The sequence below is a fragment of the Plasmodium vivax genome, chromosome 12 (genome assembly GCF_000002415.2).
Source record: "Plasmodium vivax chromosome 12, whole genome shotgun sequence".
NCBI lineage: Eukaryota > Apicomplexa > Aconoidasida > Haemosporida > Plasmodiidae > Plasmodium > Plasmodium vivax.
In genome coordinates, this window is record NC_009917.1 from 2,879,037 (window position 1) to 2,897,597 (window position 18,561).

Consider the following 18,561-nt stretch of genomic DNA (forward strand, 5'->3'; position numbering starts at 1 on the left):
TCGCCTTTTATTGCTATTTTTTTTTTTTTTTTTTTTGTGCAATTATTCCCCCATGTCATATGCGCATTTTTCAAAAAAGCGCACAAACACATTTGACGGATAAAAAAAAAAAAAAAGTACATACCATAAAATTAGCTGCAAAAGGAAATGTACCCATTACCGCATTTTAATAGGAACAGAAGTGCCACTGCGTAGTTATTAACGTAGCTGTCTATGCATGCGTAATTTTTTTTCCATCTTTGGAGGGAGAATTCTCATGTTGCCCCCCTCGATGTGGTTAAAAGACATGTAAATGTACAACATGGAAAAAAAAAAGAAGGGAAAAAAGGATAAAGCTTCTAAAAAGGGGTTGGGGAAGGAGAGGAAAGAAGTCGAAACGGCGGGTGCAAAATCGGTAAAGACATCCGAATGGGATGTGAATGGGGAGACCAGATATATTGAAAAGGACCAAAATGATGACACGCTTCCTAACGAAATGCTCTTCACTGAGAGGGAGCTGGGGAGTGAAGAAATAAATGAGAGGAAAATGAAAAAGGAGGTTCATAAGCTCCATCATAATGGGAACAAAACAAGTAATACGAATAGATTGGTAGCCCTGTGAAGGGGATAATACACATGCGTATGCACGTTCGCACGAACGCACATGGGTGTACATGCGTGATTTCATGCATACACATTCGCCCGAATGGTACACATTGCAGATAAGAGAAGGAGCGAAATGGAGCGGTGTCACACGGAGCATTGCAAAACTAACAACGGAGAGGATGAAGATGGCATGTTCCCCCCTTCAAATGAATTCAAGTTGACTAACCTGAAAAATAATGAAATTTTCGAAAGGAATATGCCAAAGTGTTTAGACGAAATATCTCCCCTTGAAAAAACAGAATCTTTTGCAGCGGAAAAGGGGGAGGGTTCCCATTTGAAGGGGCTCAACAAAAGTGTCCAATTTTTAAAAGATATGGAAGGATTTAAAATGAGGAAGCAGAGAATGGACGACCTTGTTATGAACATAGGAAATAAAAAGGAAGATAATAAGGGAACTCCAAATGGGTGTGACAGCTTAAAGGATGGATCTAAGGGTGAAGTGACCCCCCCTCTCAATATAGAAGTATAATAAGAAAATGTTGTTACCCCCATAAAGTTAACATTGCTAGTGTTCAAAATGATGGAGTGTTTTTTTTTTTTTTTTTTCTTTGCATCGCAGGAAAAGGAAACCCTGTCCTACAAGCTGAAGAAGCAGAAAAAAATTGAAAAATAGTAAACATCGCTTAGAACAAAATTAAGCATCATCACATGAGGGTGTAATTGTCTGTAGAGGCGAATTTTACACTCTTTTTTTTTTTTTTTCTAATTCCCCTTTTGCATAATTTACCAACGGAAAAACAGCAAGCTCAGCGGCGAAGAAAAAGATAAGTACATGAAAAAGTACATGCTCAAACTGGAAAAGCAGTACAAAAAAAAAAAAGACGAAGATTTAAAAAAGGAAGTAGAAGAGCAGAAGGAGGAAATAAAAAAATATCAAGAAAAGGAAAACACGATCCTTAATTATTTAAAGAACCCCAGGTTGAATTTGTCCAAAACGGAGGATTTGAATGACTACTTGTGTATTAGTCCCACTACAGTAGTAAGTTGGAGTTCGCTGCATGAGCGCGGAGCTGCTTCTTTTCTGAACGGGAGAGAACAAGGGGAGGATCTGTTAGGCCGGTTGGGCAATACGTTTAGCAGCACACCTCGCTGCACACACACGTGCATGGTGCTGCCCCTCCACAAAGTACTTTACAGATGTAGCCAAAGACGAAACGATGACGAGGGATTTACTAATCACGAACAAAGGGAGTACTCTGCTGCACGTTATTATAGTGCCACCGTCCACGAGCCACTTTCACATAAAAGACATCATTAATGTGTACAACAAGAATGAGGAGAATTCCAAGAACAATTTGAACAATCAAATAGCCCCTGGGCATTCCTTGAAGGTAAGGAGGGAGCGATCAGTATGGCCTGCATCTTAAAATGTGATAATTAGTCTAAGGGTAAATGAGGGGAAATTTTCCTCCCTATTTTTCTCTCATTTTTCTCCCAATTTTCCCCCATATTTCTCCCCATTGGGAAGATCAAACTAGGTTACAGCGTTTTCACCCTGAAGCACCAGAGGGACCAAATAAAAATACTGTCGGAAGCCGGGAACAAGACGATAGACGTACAGATAATTAAAATGAGAAAAAAAGAAAAAAAGGGGGAATTAGAACAAGCGAGTGTGCACTAAATGTGCCCATATATATGTGCCGCTTTTCACTTTTATGTGAACTGTTAGTTGTTTGCCCCAAGCGAAATGCACCTTTTCGGAAGGGTCCCACAAAAAGGGCATGTCGCGATATTTCCCCTTTGCAGATAAAAGCGTTTCGCTCAATGCCAAAACTGAAGTTCCAGAAAATTTTTAATTTTGGGCCCATTCGGTCTCACGAGAAGAAAAAAAAATCGTAATAAATTTGGGAAAAAAAAAAAAATGGATGAATAAAAGAACGTATCGTGGGGTCACCAAAATAGCTCTCCACCAACTGAGTAAACCTCTAACCATTTCTATGTCCACCCAATTAACTCCTTTTTCTGCGCATTTTATCCCCTCCCCCATTGTAACAGATTTTATATTAAAAATGAAGGACAAGAAACCAACGTACTGATATTGCCGAGGAAGCTATTTAGCTTTTACGAGAAAAAGGAGAAAATTGAAAGGGAGGAAAACATATTAAATTTGCTCATAAAAAAGAAGGAAGATTCAAAGGAGGCTCCCCAAATGGGGGCAAATAACGGAGCTGGAAAAATCATTCAAGTGAAGGAAAAGGAAGACACCTACTACACATTCAATAGTGTAAAAAGTTACTCTCAGAATTTTCTCTATTTATATCAAAATTTGGCCCATAATTTTGAGAATCTATATTTTGAAAATATTTTGCAAGATTGTTATTACTTGAACTTGAAAAGGGCAGAGGAGAAGGTAGTCACTTTTGCGTTTAGGTATGGGTAGAGAATAGGCACTTTGCATTTTCCCGCCGTTCGTTTTGTCTTCCACAAGGGTGTTCAGTCTGTGTGAGAGGGTAGTCATTCTTCTAACCGATTTAGCGGAACGGGAATTCGCGTACGTTGGGTTTGTACATATATTTCTACTCGTGTTTACAAATGGTTACCTATGTATGCACTTTTGCACAACCTTCACCAATGTAGAAGCGGAAAAATAGGAGTATATGAGAAAGATTACCTCATAGTAACGGACATCGAATGCGACTTTGGCGAACTGGAAGACAGAATAAAATGCGGCTTTCTAAACTTGAACCAAATGAACGTTTTTCCCTTTTGCGTTAAAGCCTTGGTGGAGCCGCTGCTCTTAAATTTGGTACATATAAATGGGAACGTGCCAGGTGGGTTCGCCTTTTCCTTTGTTCCTTTTTAATGCTATAATTTTCAAAAAGGGTGGAACAAGCCAAAGGTGAGGTAGCAGAAAAGCACGTTTTTTTTGTTTTTTTGTTTTTTTTTTTTGTCGTATTTTACGCAGGGGAGTATTACGAAGGGAAGGTAGCAGAATACCTGCAAGGGGGAGGAAGAGACAACTTGAGTTACTTTTTCCACAGCACTTCTTTGCACTCGATTAGATTTCCGGACATCCAGGTAGTCACTCAGAGTTGAGCAAATGTTGCGCTACACATGTGTGCCTAGCTGCATGTTGCTGTAACCCTAGGGGTTCCTTTCCCCGGACTGGTTATTCACGTAAAGGGTACCTCCCCCACTGATTTAAGGTTAACAGCGGGTACAACGTTGCCGAAGTGGAGGTCCTAAACAACGGGCTGATTGACCTAAAAGTGTCATGTAGCGTATACGTAAAGGCAAACTCGGAAAGGGAGGAGAAGCAAACCATTTTGGACAAAGAAGACAAAGGGGTGTACTACTACAATGAGGTGTTCAATGTTACGTGTCCACATTTATTATACGATGAAGTAGCAGAGGGGAAGTCCTCACCGAAGGAGGAAGAAAGGGAGAAGGGGAGAAAGGAAAAAAAAAAAAAAAAGAAAAAAATGTGCCCTGTGTATATATACCCCAAAAAATTCACCTTGTCGTACAAAAAGAGGCAAAAGGTATATATCATTTTTAAGCCTCAAGAAAAACATGAAAATTACAAAAATTATTGCTTCCTTTTGGTAGTAAAAAATTTGAGCAAGGGATCGGATATAAGCATTGGAGATTTGTTAGAAATACAAAAAAATGGGGGCGAGGAAAACGACGGATTTCCTCTGGTGTGCGTTAGGGAGAATAAAATAATTAAAAATAAAAAATGGAATGAACGATTCGAAAATGATATTTCGAAGTATGAAGACTCGTCTTCAGCAGAGGGTGGCACGTGTTCGAGCTACTCCGAGATAAGTCAAGATGAAAGTTTAAAAAAAAAACAGAGTAAAAAGAAGAGCTACTTTGGGAAGAAAAACAAGAAAAAAAAGTTTGTCGCGTTCTGCATGAATGTATACGCTAATATAGTTAAGCCCATTGTACATGTGAAGACGAAAAAATTGACCAAGTGCCTTTTGCTAAATCCGCTGCATTTATATAAGACCAGTTTTACTATAAAAAATGGAAGCGACTTTTATGTTAATTACCGCTTTGGGGATTTAATTCATTTGGATGGTTTGTCTAAAGGGGAAAAGGGCATTTCGTCTGACAAGCGTAGAGGAGTTATCCAGGGGGAGAACACCAACGCGTTGAAAGTTGAAGAAAGAGAAACGCCCATCTGTGGTGGAATTCCCGACGATGACGCAGGGGGTAAACGGAAAGAGGAAGACCCTTCTGCTGACAAAGAAGCGTACCAGATATGCTATTACAACTACGTAGATGTGCTGCGTGACATGCGATCAGCTAAAAAGGGGGGCGAAAAAAGCACCACCGAGGGTAGAAGCGGCAGAAGCAGCACCGATCGGGTGAAAACAAAAATATGTGAAGGGGGAGAGAACAGGCCGGATGGCAGCGAGGTGGAGAGCAGCAAGGCGGTTGACAAAAAGGGAAACACAGATAAAGGAACAGACCAATTGTTAAGTAAGAAAAATGTGAAAGGGGGCCAAACTAGCGGGGAAGCGAGTGCCCCCCCAGACAGAGAATGCTTTCGCAGTTTGAACAAAAGGGTGATAAAATATTTTTACGAAAGGGGAGGCAGTGATGCAGTTAGCATGTACGTGTTGGTTGGAAATGCGGCCAGTGAAATGTTTAAAAGGGGGGAAGTAGAAAGGGGGGGAAATGGGAAGAGTGGGAAGTATGAAAAGAATGGGAAGAAAGAGGCAACTCTGCAAAGGGAGCAAAGAGAAGAACGCCGCGGGGGTAAGAACTGGACAAAAAAGGCAAAGAGCAAAAGTGTGCACATTCTCAAAGTTGAAGAGGGGGAATACTGCCTAAAACCACATGAGAAAAAAAAAATCCTTTTATATTTTCTAGTGAATCATTACGGATACCACGAAATGAACATGAGCGTAATTTTTTACATGGGTAAGTATATGCTCCAAAAAAATGTTAAGGGGAGAATCTTGACCAGGTGCAAAGGGATCGAAATAAGTAGAGACTCCTTCTTCTTCCGCAATAGCTACTCCCATTACTGTTTTTGCAATATGGTGAAAATTGGAAACTTAGATAAAGACTTAAAATTGATAAAGTTGGGCCAGACGTCTGAGAAGAAGTGCGGGTTCGTCACCCTGTATATGCTTTATTTGTCTGCCTTTAAAAATAAGGGCAAAAAAAGGAGCACACTGAAACGCGAGAATCTGCTTAACCATTTCAGGAGAAACTTTCTCTCCTTTTTAGAAAACGAAATAGACAAGAGTTGTATTAAGCAGGAGGGTGATAAGTACCAGTGCGACTTGTGCAGGTGTTCCTTTAAATACGATTGTTGCATCCACTTTTTCGAGAGTAAATTTTTGGCATGTACAGATGGAGATGGCTATTCTTACCAGTTTGGGCAGGAAAAATACATAGTGGAAAATGGAAAGATGGCTAGTTTGATGGAAGAACCTTCTCGTTGCCACCACCTTAGAGACAACTTGCAAGGAATTTATAAACATCATGCGAATAAAGATTTGTACATACATAACAGCGAGGCCGAGTTTGCGGCGCACCTTTTGATGTACCCCTCCAATTTGTTACTGCTTCCGCTAAGAGAGACGGTTTTCCTCTTCTTCGTCTTCCTCCCGCATGCGGGGAGTGTAACTCCCCCCCTCAGCGTAATGCAGAGAGGGAGCGGCGAAGAGGGAGATGCGAAGCGAGATGGGCAACACTGCATGCACAGTGGATCGAGCAGTGGGGCATTTATGATGCCCAGTGAGGGGCTAAGAAGTGACACAAAAGTGGCTAAACGAAACGCTGTCATCATTTGAGGTAGTGCTCATTTGCCCCTTCCCTTTCGCGCCGCCGCTTAACAGCCCACCCCTTCCAATTTTCCCTGCAGATAAACTGGAACACATTTCGAAGAGACATCCTAATTGAGGGAGAGTGTAAAAATGGAAGCGTAAAAATAAAGCATGACAAAAGGTTAGGTAGTACCAACCCTGCTGATACGAAAAGGGGAAAGAATTACGTTGGAATATGTAGCGATACATTCCACGTGAAGGTAAAAAATTTAAACGAGTTAGACATTTCTTATGAAATGTGCCAAGAGGGCAACAACGAATTTGAATATAATTATCACAAAAAGGAGTACGTGGTGGTTTGGAATTGTATGCCCAAGTTGGATTGCTACTATGAAGACTTTTACACCTTTGCGAAGGTTAATAACGTGAAAAGGGCAAAGGATAAGGGGTTTTTTTGTCAAAATGGGGAAGAATTAAAAGAGGAAAAGCACTCCTGTGGTAAGCAAGAGGGCGCAGAATATATGGAGGGGGGTCCCCTTTGGAAGGGAGAACAATCAGCGGAAGACGGTCGGCCAATACACGGCTGTGTCATCATGGCGGATTGTCACTCAAACGAAGTAAAGGGAAATAAAAGCAAAACGCACGAATTTAGACTGCTGCTCTTTCATGATGATGGTATAACTAAAGATAACAATTTTGTAAAATTGAAGTTTCCCGTAAAGTTGAAATATTTTCATTATCGGGAAGTTATAAAAGTGTCTTGTTATTTTGCCAAACACACATTTGATTTTGTCCTAATGAGAGAAGAAGACTTATTGCTATCTTTGTTTAGCTATATCAAAATGGTCGTATGTGATGGGGGATGGTGCGAAAAGGGGGCCACTACTTGTGTAGGAAATGAGGCAAAAGAGGAGCAGGGAACGAAGGCAAACTCGACAGACTCGTTTGTAGACGAACTTATGGACGAACTGCTTTTCATTAAAAAAGAAAAAAAGGATGACCAAACGGGGGGAGGAACAATCAATGAATATTTCAAGCAAATGAAGAAGTTTTTTCCCCCCAATTTTGATGAAGACGTGTTGGCAGAGTTTCAAAATTTTGTGCTCCAAATGGACTCAACATTTGAAGCAAAGGAAAAGCAAACACACGGTGTGGATGGAAAAGGGGAAGAAGAAAAACCTCCAGATGAAATAATTCACCAGGGAGGGTTAAATTCGGATGGGGATTTCCCCCATGGTAGGGGTGAACATACGAACAGAAGGTCAAATAAAGGGGTGGAGAAACTTGTGTGGGTACATAAGCTCCTACACGGGCTGAACAATAAAGTCGATTACAATTTTGTCAATTTTGTGAAGAGGAATAAACGCGAACTGGACTTTAAGTACGAACGAGGGGAAATCACAGGGGAGCAGCTGAGCAGTGTGAAGAGGGACAAAATAAACCCAGCGAAAATGGAAGAAGAGAAATGCCACCCCCCAGATGATGCCACAAACTTATTCAAAAGCTACTGCTGCGAATTGAACAGAGAAAATGGCACCATATACGTTATAGTAAGCAATAAGAACAAATATGACCTTCGCCTGAAGCTGCGTTCGCCCGCCCACATAGATGACAGCTTAAATGAAGCATTCCACTTGTGCATAGACAATTTAATTATGAGGAAGGAGTGGCCAGGCATTTCCCGTTTTGTAAGTGAATACAAATTGGGCAAAGGAGAAACTGCGCGTTGTAAGGCGGTCAATTTAGATACCTTGAATTGTGGAAAGTGCAGCAAATTAAAACACTTAAGCGCTGCATATAAAGGGAAAAACGAAAAAAAGGAAGACCTCTATTATCAGTACTTGAGTAACGTTCTACGCGAAAAGAGGGAATACTGCTTCGGCTTGAGAAGTAACTTTTTTGTGGACTTTTTCCAATTCGAAAATGTATTAAGTTCCATGAAAAGTTCCTTTGTAAAAGTCCACTTGCATGCAGATAATGTCAATTTGTATGAGGATAAAATTACGTTGAATTTGAGCAAAAGCGAAAGATCCTTCAAAATGGTTATTGCCTCCCAAGTAAAATCGCTTCACTTGTTGAGCCCACACAGGGAAACGAAAAATGGCGATAAATGCATTTTTTTTAACTCAATTTTTATAAATAAGGAAATTTTTAAAAAATTCGAAGAGCTAAACAGGAACGAGAAAAACGAAGAAGTAGACAAAATATGCAAGTGTTTTGAAGAAATATTAAAACCGCGCGAAATCGACCTATTTAACTCGTCCAATTTGCGGAAAAGGGTCCACTACACTTTCAGTAAAATTCATCACATTAGGGATGAAAAGGGGGGAAGAGGAAAAAAAGGTGCAGCAGAAGGGGAGGCAGCGGCACAAAGGGGGTATAAAAGAGAGAAGCAGATTGACGAAGATTCAAATGAAAAATATGAAATCCGATGCGGGGAGGGTGAGACAACTGAGGATTCGTCCCACTTGTCCGACGCCGCAGATGGCGAAAACATGTCTGATGAAGGGCGCGAAATCAGAATTGAGGGCGCGAACAAGTATATGGACAAAAACGAGAAAACAAAGGTGAAAATATTTTTGGAAAACGTTTTACATAAAGAAGGAAAACACTTATACAAAATTGACTGCAAGTATAGCTATGCCAGTCCGATGGACGCCACCTCTGAAGTGAAGAGTGAACCTGCTTGCGATGCTTTAAATGAAAAATTAAGGAAGCTGCTCTCTCTGCAGTTTTACCTATCGGTTAATGTGGAAAAGCCGAGAATCGCGCTGCTACATAACAGTAAAATGTAATTAAAAGAGGCAAATTTAGTAGATAAGCGCGCGAATCGAAAGCAGTACGCCAAGGGGAAGGATACACATGAGCGGGAGCGTAAATACGAATAGGCATATAGTTGTAGACAAGCGTAGCCCCCATAGCATCTCCTACAGTGACAATTTAAGCAATTAAATGGACACCAACTAAAAAGTGATAGCACATATGAACACCCCTGTTTGCTTCATCCATTTCGCTTTTTTTCTTATTTTTTTGGTAGCTCTTACGGCAAGAGGGTAAAATTCGATTTTAATTATTTCAACAGAAAGGCGTACAAAAGAATTGATAAAATGTACAAAAGCGAAGAGATTAATGACATATTATATGAAGACGTGAACAAAGTGAATGAATACTTTGATGAGGTTTTTTTGAGAAACAAAAATTTGAAGTTTTATTTTTGCAATCAGCAGGACGTTCCTTTTTACTCGTACATATACACGAAGAAGTTCCTTCAAATAAAAAATGTTTACATAGACCACGAAGAGTTTGACCATTCCAACACGAAAATTGTAAACACAGATGTGGGCCACATAAGCCATTACTGCTTTGTCAATTTTTTGCGAACTCGTATTTTTGTTCGCGTTGCACGTTGGGGAGTCCTCGCGACTACACAGATGTGCATATATATGGATGTGTGTAGGTATACTCACATATGCATACCCCCCTTGCGCGTGCGCGCCCCCTTTTCAGTACCACATTAAGAGCAAAGGTAAGGTATGCGTAAAGCTAGAAGTAGACGAGCTGAAGCTGAAAAACGAACTAAAAAACAACCCAAGCCGTAATTTGCCCGTGAAAAATAAAATAGAGAAAAAGTACATACAAGAGGATTTTTTAACATTCCAATATTTAACAAGTAAAAGGCAACAAAGGTTTTGTGTCGAATGTCATTATAATGTGCCCTTTTTAATTATCAAAGAGAACCAGCCCATATTTCGAGAGTTTAACAACTTGAAAAGGAAAAATCAGAAAATCGAAAATTGCAAAGAGCTGAACGAAATTGAGAGCAACCTTTCTGACAAAATAAAGGCGGGGAAAATAATATATAGCGAAATTGAAATGAGGGACAGCGTCTATTTCATTTCCATCAGCTTTAGTGAATTAAAAGTGTACAAGCTTTGTCTGTTTTTGTTTAACACGACGAGATTTCCCGCCACGTGGGCCGTAAAGGAGGGCGACCCGTCTAGCGGAGTACTAGGAAAAAAAATACGAAAAAAGAGAGGATGAAAAAATGAAACGTTTTCTCTTGCAAACATAACGTTGAAACGTTCGCAAGCAGAAATCTCCTTTTTTTTTTCTTACTTTTACGATGCAGAATTCTTACTCCTTAAAAGGCGCCGATAATAAGGTATTCCACTTCAGCAAAACGAAAGACATCCTATTTGGAAAAACGTACGACATGCATGACGTGAACCTTGGAAAAGACGAAAACTGGAATAACCCTTTTCTGTTTCCCGATTACATTATAGTAACATTCACGTAAGTCTTTTTATTTTTTTTAGTACTTCTTATCTTCCCGCATTTTAATTATGCATGGATGTAAACAATGCTACGCGTACATTTTTCGCCTTATCGACGCAGGCCAACCAGCAAGAGCGACGTAACAAAAAAATACTTCATTGACGTGGCCGATGGAGAAAAGGTAGATTTTTATTTAAAGGGAGTTTATATACCAAAAAATGATGAACAAACGAAAAACAGTTAAAATTTTGTGAGGGGACAAAAAAATTAAACTAAAATGAGGTAAAATTAAATTAAAAAGCAGAGGGGGGGAAATCAGAAGGGGTAAGGGGTAAGTGGTAAGTGGTAAGTGGCCATGTTGCAAAGTAGGCAATATGACCACTATGGGATAGCTAGCTTTTTTTATTATTCAAAAAAGCCTTGCACACCAAATAAAAAAAAAAAAAAAAAAAAAAAAAAACTAGCTATTTAGCTGTAAATGTAGCTATTTTTTATTTTTTTTTAATTTGCAATGTATTACACGAACAGGTAGGAATCACTTTTTTTTGTTGGCATTGTAAAAATAACCCTTTCCTGTTCACAGTTTTACAGACGCGACGAATCTTCATTGGTGACCACCAACTGGTGGATAAAACAAAACCATTTTGGGTGGTCAATGGTGTAAGCTGCTTACCAGCGTATTCGCCTAATTAATTCTTAACCTTTTCTTTGTTTTTTACTTTTTTGATCAGTCGAGTCCCTTTTCGTACTGTCTCCATTTTGCGGGTAGTGAGCCATGGATGGCCCTGGCAGAATTTTATTGTAAATATTATGAATATAACTGTAGACGTCTTCCTCCTTCTTATTGGTCTTCATATTCTTGGTGTTTTTTTTATTTTCATTTAATGTGTGTTCATTAATTTCTTCGTCAATGGAGCCAAAAAGATCTGGTCTGTTAATGACAAAAAGAGATAAATTTCCTTCAATATCTTCAAGGGGCGTGAAGGATGCTTCCTTCTTTGCCTTTTCATATAGCTTATCTTTCTGTTCCTTCCACTGCGGATCCAATAATAACGTTTTCAAATGTTTCGTCATATCGTTGATGTCAATTGGTTGATTTGTGATTGGGCACAAGTGCATGTTTTGATTGTTTAGGCGATGTTTTTTTGATTTTTCGTAATTCTTTACAACTATGATTCTTTCTTCATTATCATCATCGTCATCGTCTTCCTCGCCGACTTTCCTCTCCGCAACTTGCTCTTCATCTAATGTGTTATCACCTTCCGCGTCATTATTTTCTTCGTTCATTTTTCTTTCTTTTGGTCCCTGTTTAGCGTATTTTTTACCCTTTACGTTTTCCCTTTCTTGGGAGCTATCTAAGGATTCCTCTTCGTACCCATTACTATGATGTTTGTCTCTCATTTTGATTCGTCCGACCCCTTTTTCATAATATTCCTCCTCTCCTTCTGCTTGATCGGTATACTGCTTATCCGTATCTGCATCAAATGTTTCATTGTCCATTCGTTCCATCATGTCATCATCTGCGTACACTGTTTTGTTTACATTGCTATCATGATAAGAGATGTTTTTAATTTTTTCCAAATTCGTGTACTTTTTATCCGTATCGAAGAGCTGACTTAGGACATAATTTTCGACATTGTTAAAGTCAATGGATTGGGGAAGATAATCGTCATTTTCGTCAAAGTTAATTGTTTCCACAACGGAGAAATTGGTCCAATCGTAGAAGGTATCACATTTTGTTTTTTGTTCCATTTTTCGCTCTTCTTCTTCCTTCTTTTTCATATTAAAATTGTAAACACAGTACGAGTAGTTTATAATATCGCTTTTGTTCGTGGAATATTTTTTTAATTTGTTTATTATGTCATCATTTGGTAGTAGGCACTTCACATATATATCGATAAGTTTTGAAAAGTAATTAAAGTAAAGATTATTTGCTCGCAGAAAATCATACTGATTGTTATTTTTTTCTCTGTCTATGAGTTCATTTAAAAATTGATTTCCATTCCTTGCAACAAATAACGCTGTTGTTTTGATTAAGTCGACGTCGACTGAGCTGATAAATGGAGTTGTAATTGTGTATATATCTTCCTTTACTTCAATTTTTTCCTCCTTCTCTTGTGTAATTTCCTGATTCGCCTGATCATCTATGGCATAGATAATTTTATTTTTTTCTTGTTTATTGTCTTCTTTTATAAAATCGCATATTTTTAATATGTGTTCATTATTACTGGCTTTGTTTAGATCTTCCCTTTTTTTTATTTCTAAAATGGCTTTGGGGACTAAACTTTTTTCCTCTGCCCCTATGAATAGTTCATGTAGCTTGTACTGATAATAGTAAAAGTAGGGGTGCGAGGGATTTATAAAACTGAACTGTTTTTCCTTCTCCTTGTAGATTTTTTGCTCGAATATTTTTCCATTTTTTTTAACGAAAGCGGCTGTTTTGTCAATAACACTTTTCATGCTGTTTGGCGGCATGGTCATTTCTCCCTGCAGGAAGTCGAGTCTTCTCCGCATAACGTCATAATCCTGGACGTCCACGTCGTCATCGAATAAGCTCCCCTTGACTGTGGCCTTCTCCATTTTTCACATATATGTTGGTGCTGCGCGCGCGTCGTGTTTTTTCACTCCGGCTGGTGGATACTTGTCATTTATGATGTCTCGTTTTTTGGAGAACTGTATTCTGTCACTCAGCCTGTTTGTTTGTTTGTTTGTTTACCTGCCTGTCTGTTTGCCTACCTGCTTGTCTGTTTGCCTACCTGCTTGTCTGTTTGCCTACCTGCTTGTCTGTCTTTTTTTTTTTTTTCCCCTCCTAGGGATTCGCGCTATGGTGCGAATATTCTGCAGCGCATACAGATGGGCAGTTTTGTTTTTTTCTTGGTGTGCCCCCTACGGTGCAGAGTTATTCTTCTGTGCGGCTTTTTGATTAGCCTTTTCCTATGGCTGTATATTTATTTCATTCGCGCTTGCTCTAAAATGGGGGTTAAACGCAGATGAGGATGCTTCGCCTACTTTGTAACAACTATGTATGTGCAGCGCGAGCTTTCTCATGTGGCGTAAACCTTCCCTTTGTTCCACAATATAATTTACATTTGGCGTGGTGTATTATAATGCTGCTTTTTCTTTTTAAATTGTTACTTTTTTTTTTTTTTTTCTCCTGTGTACACCAAAAGCTTGCCTTACCGTATGTGGATACTTTTAAAATTGCGTTGTACGACTGGCCTTAAAAAAAGCAGTACACATGAAAAGCTGGCATATGCAGATAAAGCTACAACGCGTAGAATATTTTCATACATCGCAAATGTATATGCATATGCATACTTTTGAAAAGTCTTTTTTCGTAAATAAATAAAATTAATTGAGCGGAGAAAATGGCATAAACGCGAAAAGTTTGAACTCATAGGGTGTTTAATTATGCGCAGTTTTTCAGCACCCCTGCGATTTAATTTTCGCACAATCAGCAGTGAAACTTGATTGTCGCTAAAATGCGCAGGCGTGAAAAAAAATGCTTGGTATACATAAATGTATAAGCAAATGAGCAAAAAATGCAAAGGAGCAAAAATGCAAAGCAGATACTGGTCAATGGAAGGGGGAAAATGAACTGCCAATTTTGAAAAGGATGTCACTTTGATGCGTTTAACAGTTAAGAAATGGAAAAGGGTTAATTTTTTTGGTATTAAGAAATGCATGGAAAAAGGAGAAAACAAGGTTTCGCGGTAAATCGTGGTTCATATGTGCCTGCCTATATGCAGTTTATATGCATACGTTATGTAATTAATACGTATGTATATACTTATAACCCCATCTGCAAAAGTTAAGCACAAAAAAATTAAAACGGGTAAAAAGCTATCGTTACCGCGCTGGCGTAAGAACATGGCATATAAAAATTGTACATTGCATATTATGCGCGAAAAAATATACATCCGTTTATTGCAAATGCTTGCTTAAATATGAATGTACGGCATCAACACAGCAGTGCCAATCGTTTGCAATGCTTTTCTTTCGTATAGCACTTTTTTGTTCAACTTTTTATTCATTATATATTTTTTGCGAATTTTAGCAAAAAGGAGAAAAAGTAAAACATAGCAAAATAAATAAGTTTTCATTCCTCTGGAAGCAAGTACCAATTTTGCACAAGCATTTCATATGACACATTCATTTTATGACTTTTACGATAATTTTTATTTTATTAACGCTCATATATATGTACTTTGGCGAGGGGCATGATTGTTCTTATTTTTTGTTGATGAACGCGTAAAGAGGTAAAAATATGCATATGAGCGTGTACGTATAAACGCGGCGATCGTGCCCACGTACATGTGGTAATGTGGCAATATACATACGCGTATGCATAAGCGCAAACAAATGGGTATATAAATGGGTTTACAATTGCGAATACCTATACCTACCCATATGCGCATCCCCTTTTTGCGCAGAACGTGCTAGCCACTGTGCTTGACACTTTTGCCCACTGCCATTCATCCCCCGCTCCCTTTGCAATCATTTGTAGGCTGTTACTCCCGGAACGAGCGAAAACACCGCGCCTTTACCGAAGCGTATAGCTAAACACGTATGCGTTTCTATAGATACACACATGTGGGCTTATCTGCTCGTGTGCCCGCCGCACATATCAATTTGTGTACGTATCAATTTTTACGAGCACAGCACTTGAAGGGAGCCACGTTAAACACATTTTTTTTTTTTTTTTTTTTTTTTTTTTACAAAAATACAGAGCCATGAAATGCCCCGTTTGTCACCAGAATTAATTTTCGATTGATGCTTAGATCGCACCACGAATGATGCAATTGCACATTGTATTATTGTATGAGATGCATAATTTATAGAATGTAAACAAGCTCACGGGGTGTATATAGTTTGAGATTTTTTTTTTTTTTGAACAACGCACTTTAAAAAAAAGGGGTAGAAAAACGTCTTAAATTAAAGAGACAGAAGAGAATATTACATTCAAGGACATATCATATGTGTAATTTTTTTTTGTTTAAAGAGAGTCCCCCTTCTTTTTAACGCTACCATTTTTTTGATTCCCCAATTTTTTCTAATAATACATGTATATATAAAAATTATGTTGCAAAGATGGATTCGTACGAAGCTAAAAAGAAGGAGCTGTATTTGAAGAGGAAAGATATAAATTTATATTACCATCCCATCAAGACGATAAAACTTTTTTTCTTGGAACTGAGAAATATCATTTATAAGACCTACAAGAAAAATAAAAAATACAACAAGGTGATACTCCTTGGCATCATACTGGTATTGTTTTTGTTCAAAATAAGATATAAATATGATTACCTGAACAACTTTTTAATTTACATAGAGTGCATAATATGGTGGCTGTCACTGGGAATTTTAAGTAGCATTGGGTTGGGGTGCGGTATGCACTCGGGGGTACTGTTTTTGTTCCCACACATTTATTTCATTTGCTCAACTTCGGAGTACTGCAATTCGTTGAACTTCGACTCCAGGGTGAACATGTGGGGGTCCCTGCTGACGTCCGGGAATTACTTTGAGGTAAGGAGGAGCAGGAGGGAGGAAGCGAGAGAGAGAGAGAGAGAGAGAGAGAGAGAGAGAGAGAGAGAGAGAGAGAGCAAAGTAGAGCGTGGCAGAGGGAGCCAAGTGGCACTCCTAATGGAAAGTAACAAAGGGTGTAGACGAAACGTGTTGAAGGGAGCTAAAATATGCGCCCACTCCTACCGCTGCTAAGTTGGCCCCGCAATTTTGTTATCTCGATGGGCCAGCATCCCAAAATTGTTATGTGAACAAAACGATTAATTTTTTCTTTTTCATATCCCCCCCTGATACAGTGTATAACTAAGAACGACGGGAATATAACCTTGTCAAGATTATTCATGAAAATTTACCCGTATTGTCTAGTATGGGGAATAGGAACCGCGCTGGGAGAACTGCCACCGTACCTCACGTCGTACTACGCATCTAAGGTAGAGGGGAAAAAATAGAGTGTCAAAAAAAAAAAAATATATATATGCGCTGAAATGTGCATTTTGCATGGTACAGAGCTTAAGAAGGAAGAAAGGGGGTAGCTCCTTTTTATTTACACATTGTAAAAAATATTTATATGCCTTTCCTTTCCCCCTTGTGCTTCCCGTTTAATAGTCTACACTGAACGACGAGGATTATGAAGAATTCGAAAAGGACATAAAAGAAGGAAAGCGAAACATAATAATCGCCATGAAAATATGGATGATAGATTTTATTAAGAAGCACGGATCCATTTCTGTTTTCCTTTTGTCATGCTGGCCAAATGGTATACCATCCATGCGTGTGAGGGCGTGTCAAACGCGGTTATTTGTGTTCGACTAGTTGGTGCGCTTTTTGCTTATCAGTGATAGGCATTGTTCGATTCCACATTGGAATGACGCTGCGCGGTGTTGCATTGTGTGTAGAGAAATGATCAGTATTATTTTGCTGCGAAGATGTGTGCACGTTTTGACCCGCCATTCGCTAACTGCCATTCGCTAACCGCCCTTCTCCAACCGCCTCCCCCCCTGCAGTGATGTTTGATCTGTGCGGAATTTGCTGTGGTCACTTTTTGATGCCTTTCGGGAGCTTCTTCATTCCGCTGCTTCTAGGGAAGGCCGTTGTTAAAACCATATTTCAGAGCATCTTCCTAATTTTTATGTTTTCAAATAATTACAAAGGAATGCAGTTGAAAATGAGGCAGAAGGCGTTATCCATTTTCCCCCTACATCGCATTTTTAAAAACATGGACCCGTCTTCTCTCGAGAATTATATAGATGAAAAGATCTCGATTTTGAAATATGGGCAGAAAACAAAATCCAAAATGGATTTTATGTTTTTATTTAACATATTTTTTTTTGTAGTACTTATATTTTTTTTTATTTCCTGTGTAAATCAGATAGCCCAGAAGTACCAGAAGGTATGCTTTTACGTGAATATGTTTCGGAAAAGTGTACCACCTGCGAGGCGGCATTTTTAAAAGTTTTACACACTGGTTTGGATTTTTTCCCTTTTCCGTTCTTCCATTTATTTTTTTTTATTTTATTTTTTTTTTTTGCAGAACATCGACAACGAAGAATTAAAAAAGTACAAAAACGGGAACGACGAAGTTTTGACGAAGAAATCAAAGAAATGAAGATTTCCCCCTTGGACACAAAATTAAGCATTTTTATAAGTCACTTCCACGATGCACGCACAGTTGTGAACTACAAGATTTAGCCTGCCATGTGTATGTATACCAGCCTACCCGTGCATATGCATTTTTCATCATACCGTGAGTTTGACTTAAAAGGAGATGAAACACGAATTTTGTTTAGTCATTTATTATAGCGCAAAATCGCGATTCCTAATGTGCTTATTGCACGCATGTATTATACCTACGTGTGTATATATGTGTAGGTATATACGCATGTATATGTGCGCTTCACTGTTTTTATGGCCGCCTGTGCGCATAAGTAGAGGGGGGGCACCATGCATATGCCTATCTTTCCATGCGCGTATGCATGTGCACGAGGCGATCTATTTATGTGCATATGTGCGTATGTACTTGTATCTATGTGCACCCTGTGCGTATGTACTTGTATCTATGTGCACCCTGTGCGTATGTACGTGTATCTATGTACACCCCATGTGTATGTACCACTTCTGAATGCTCACCTAAGAGCTGACTGTTGGCTCACCTTTTGAAAACCATTTATGTCGTTTAATTTTTTTGAATTGCATTCTCTTGTCAGGATTGTGTTTTAGCAATTTTCTGTAAGATAGAAAAAAAAAAAAAAAAAAAAAAAAAAAAACATGAAAATGTTTTGAAATTAAAAATAAATTAACTTAATTACCCCTTATTTTATACCGCTTTAAGTGTGCATACCTTAATAAGCGTTTTAAGTCCTTGTCAATTTTTCGGTACTTTGGGAAAACC

The 18,561-nt window shown here is 38.8% G+C and overlaps 3 protein-coding genes across 3 annotated transcripts; 2 read left to right on the forward strand and 1 right to left on the reverse strand.

Annotated features, from left to right (window-relative positions):
* Positions 1 to 149: 149 nt before the first annotated feature.
* PVX_118600 (hypothetical protein, conserved) lies at positions 150 to 10,671 on the forward strand (the record flags this gene model as incomplete). Its single annotated transcript, XM_001615962.1, has 15 exons — positions 150 to 572; positions 702 to 1,108; positions 1,205 to 1,257; positions 1,387 to 1,624; positions 1,773 to 1,976; positions 2,114 to 2,200; positions 2,392 to 2,480; positions 2,641 to 3,015; positions 3,223 to 3,416; positions 3,551 to 3,663; positions 3,792 to 6,230; positions 6,473 to 9,165; positions 9,412 to 9,700; positions 9,882 to 10,379; positions 10,504 to 10,671. The coding sequence occupies exons 1-15, from the start codon at positions 293 to 295 to the stop codon at positions 10,669 to 10,671; spliced, it is 8,127 nt and encodes a 2,708-aa protein (XP_001616012.1). The 5' UTR covers positions 150 to 292.
* Positions 10,672 to 11,345: 674 nt separating this feature from the next.
* Positions 11,346 to 13,229, reverse strand: PVX_118605 (hypothetical protein, conserved; the record flags this gene model as incomplete). The annotated part of the gene is made up of 1 exon (XM_001615963.1): positions 11,346 to 13,229. The coding sequence occupies one exon, from the start codon at positions 13,227 to 13,229 to the stop codon at positions 11,346 to 11,348; it is 1,884 nt and encodes a 627-aa protein (XP_001616013.1).
* Positions 13,230 to 14,614: 1,385 nt separating this feature from the next.
* PVX_118610 (hypothetical protein, conserved) lies at positions 14,615 to 18,407 on the forward strand. The gene is made up of 7 exons (XM_001615964.1): positions 14,615 to 14,908; positions 15,157 to 15,216; positions 15,379 to 16,175; positions 16,469 to 16,603; positions 16,779 to 16,929; positions 17,177 to 17,562; positions 17,704 to 18,407. The coding sequence occupies exons 3-7, from the start codon at positions 15,741 to 15,743 to the stop codon at positions 17,776 to 17,778; spliced, it is 1,182 nt and encodes a 393-aa protein (XP_001616014.1). The 5' UTR covers positions 14,615 to 14,908; positions 15,157 to 15,216; positions 15,379 to 15,740; the 3' UTR covers positions 17,779 to 18,407.
* The last annotated feature ends 154 nt before the right edge of the window (positions 18,408 to 18,561 follow it).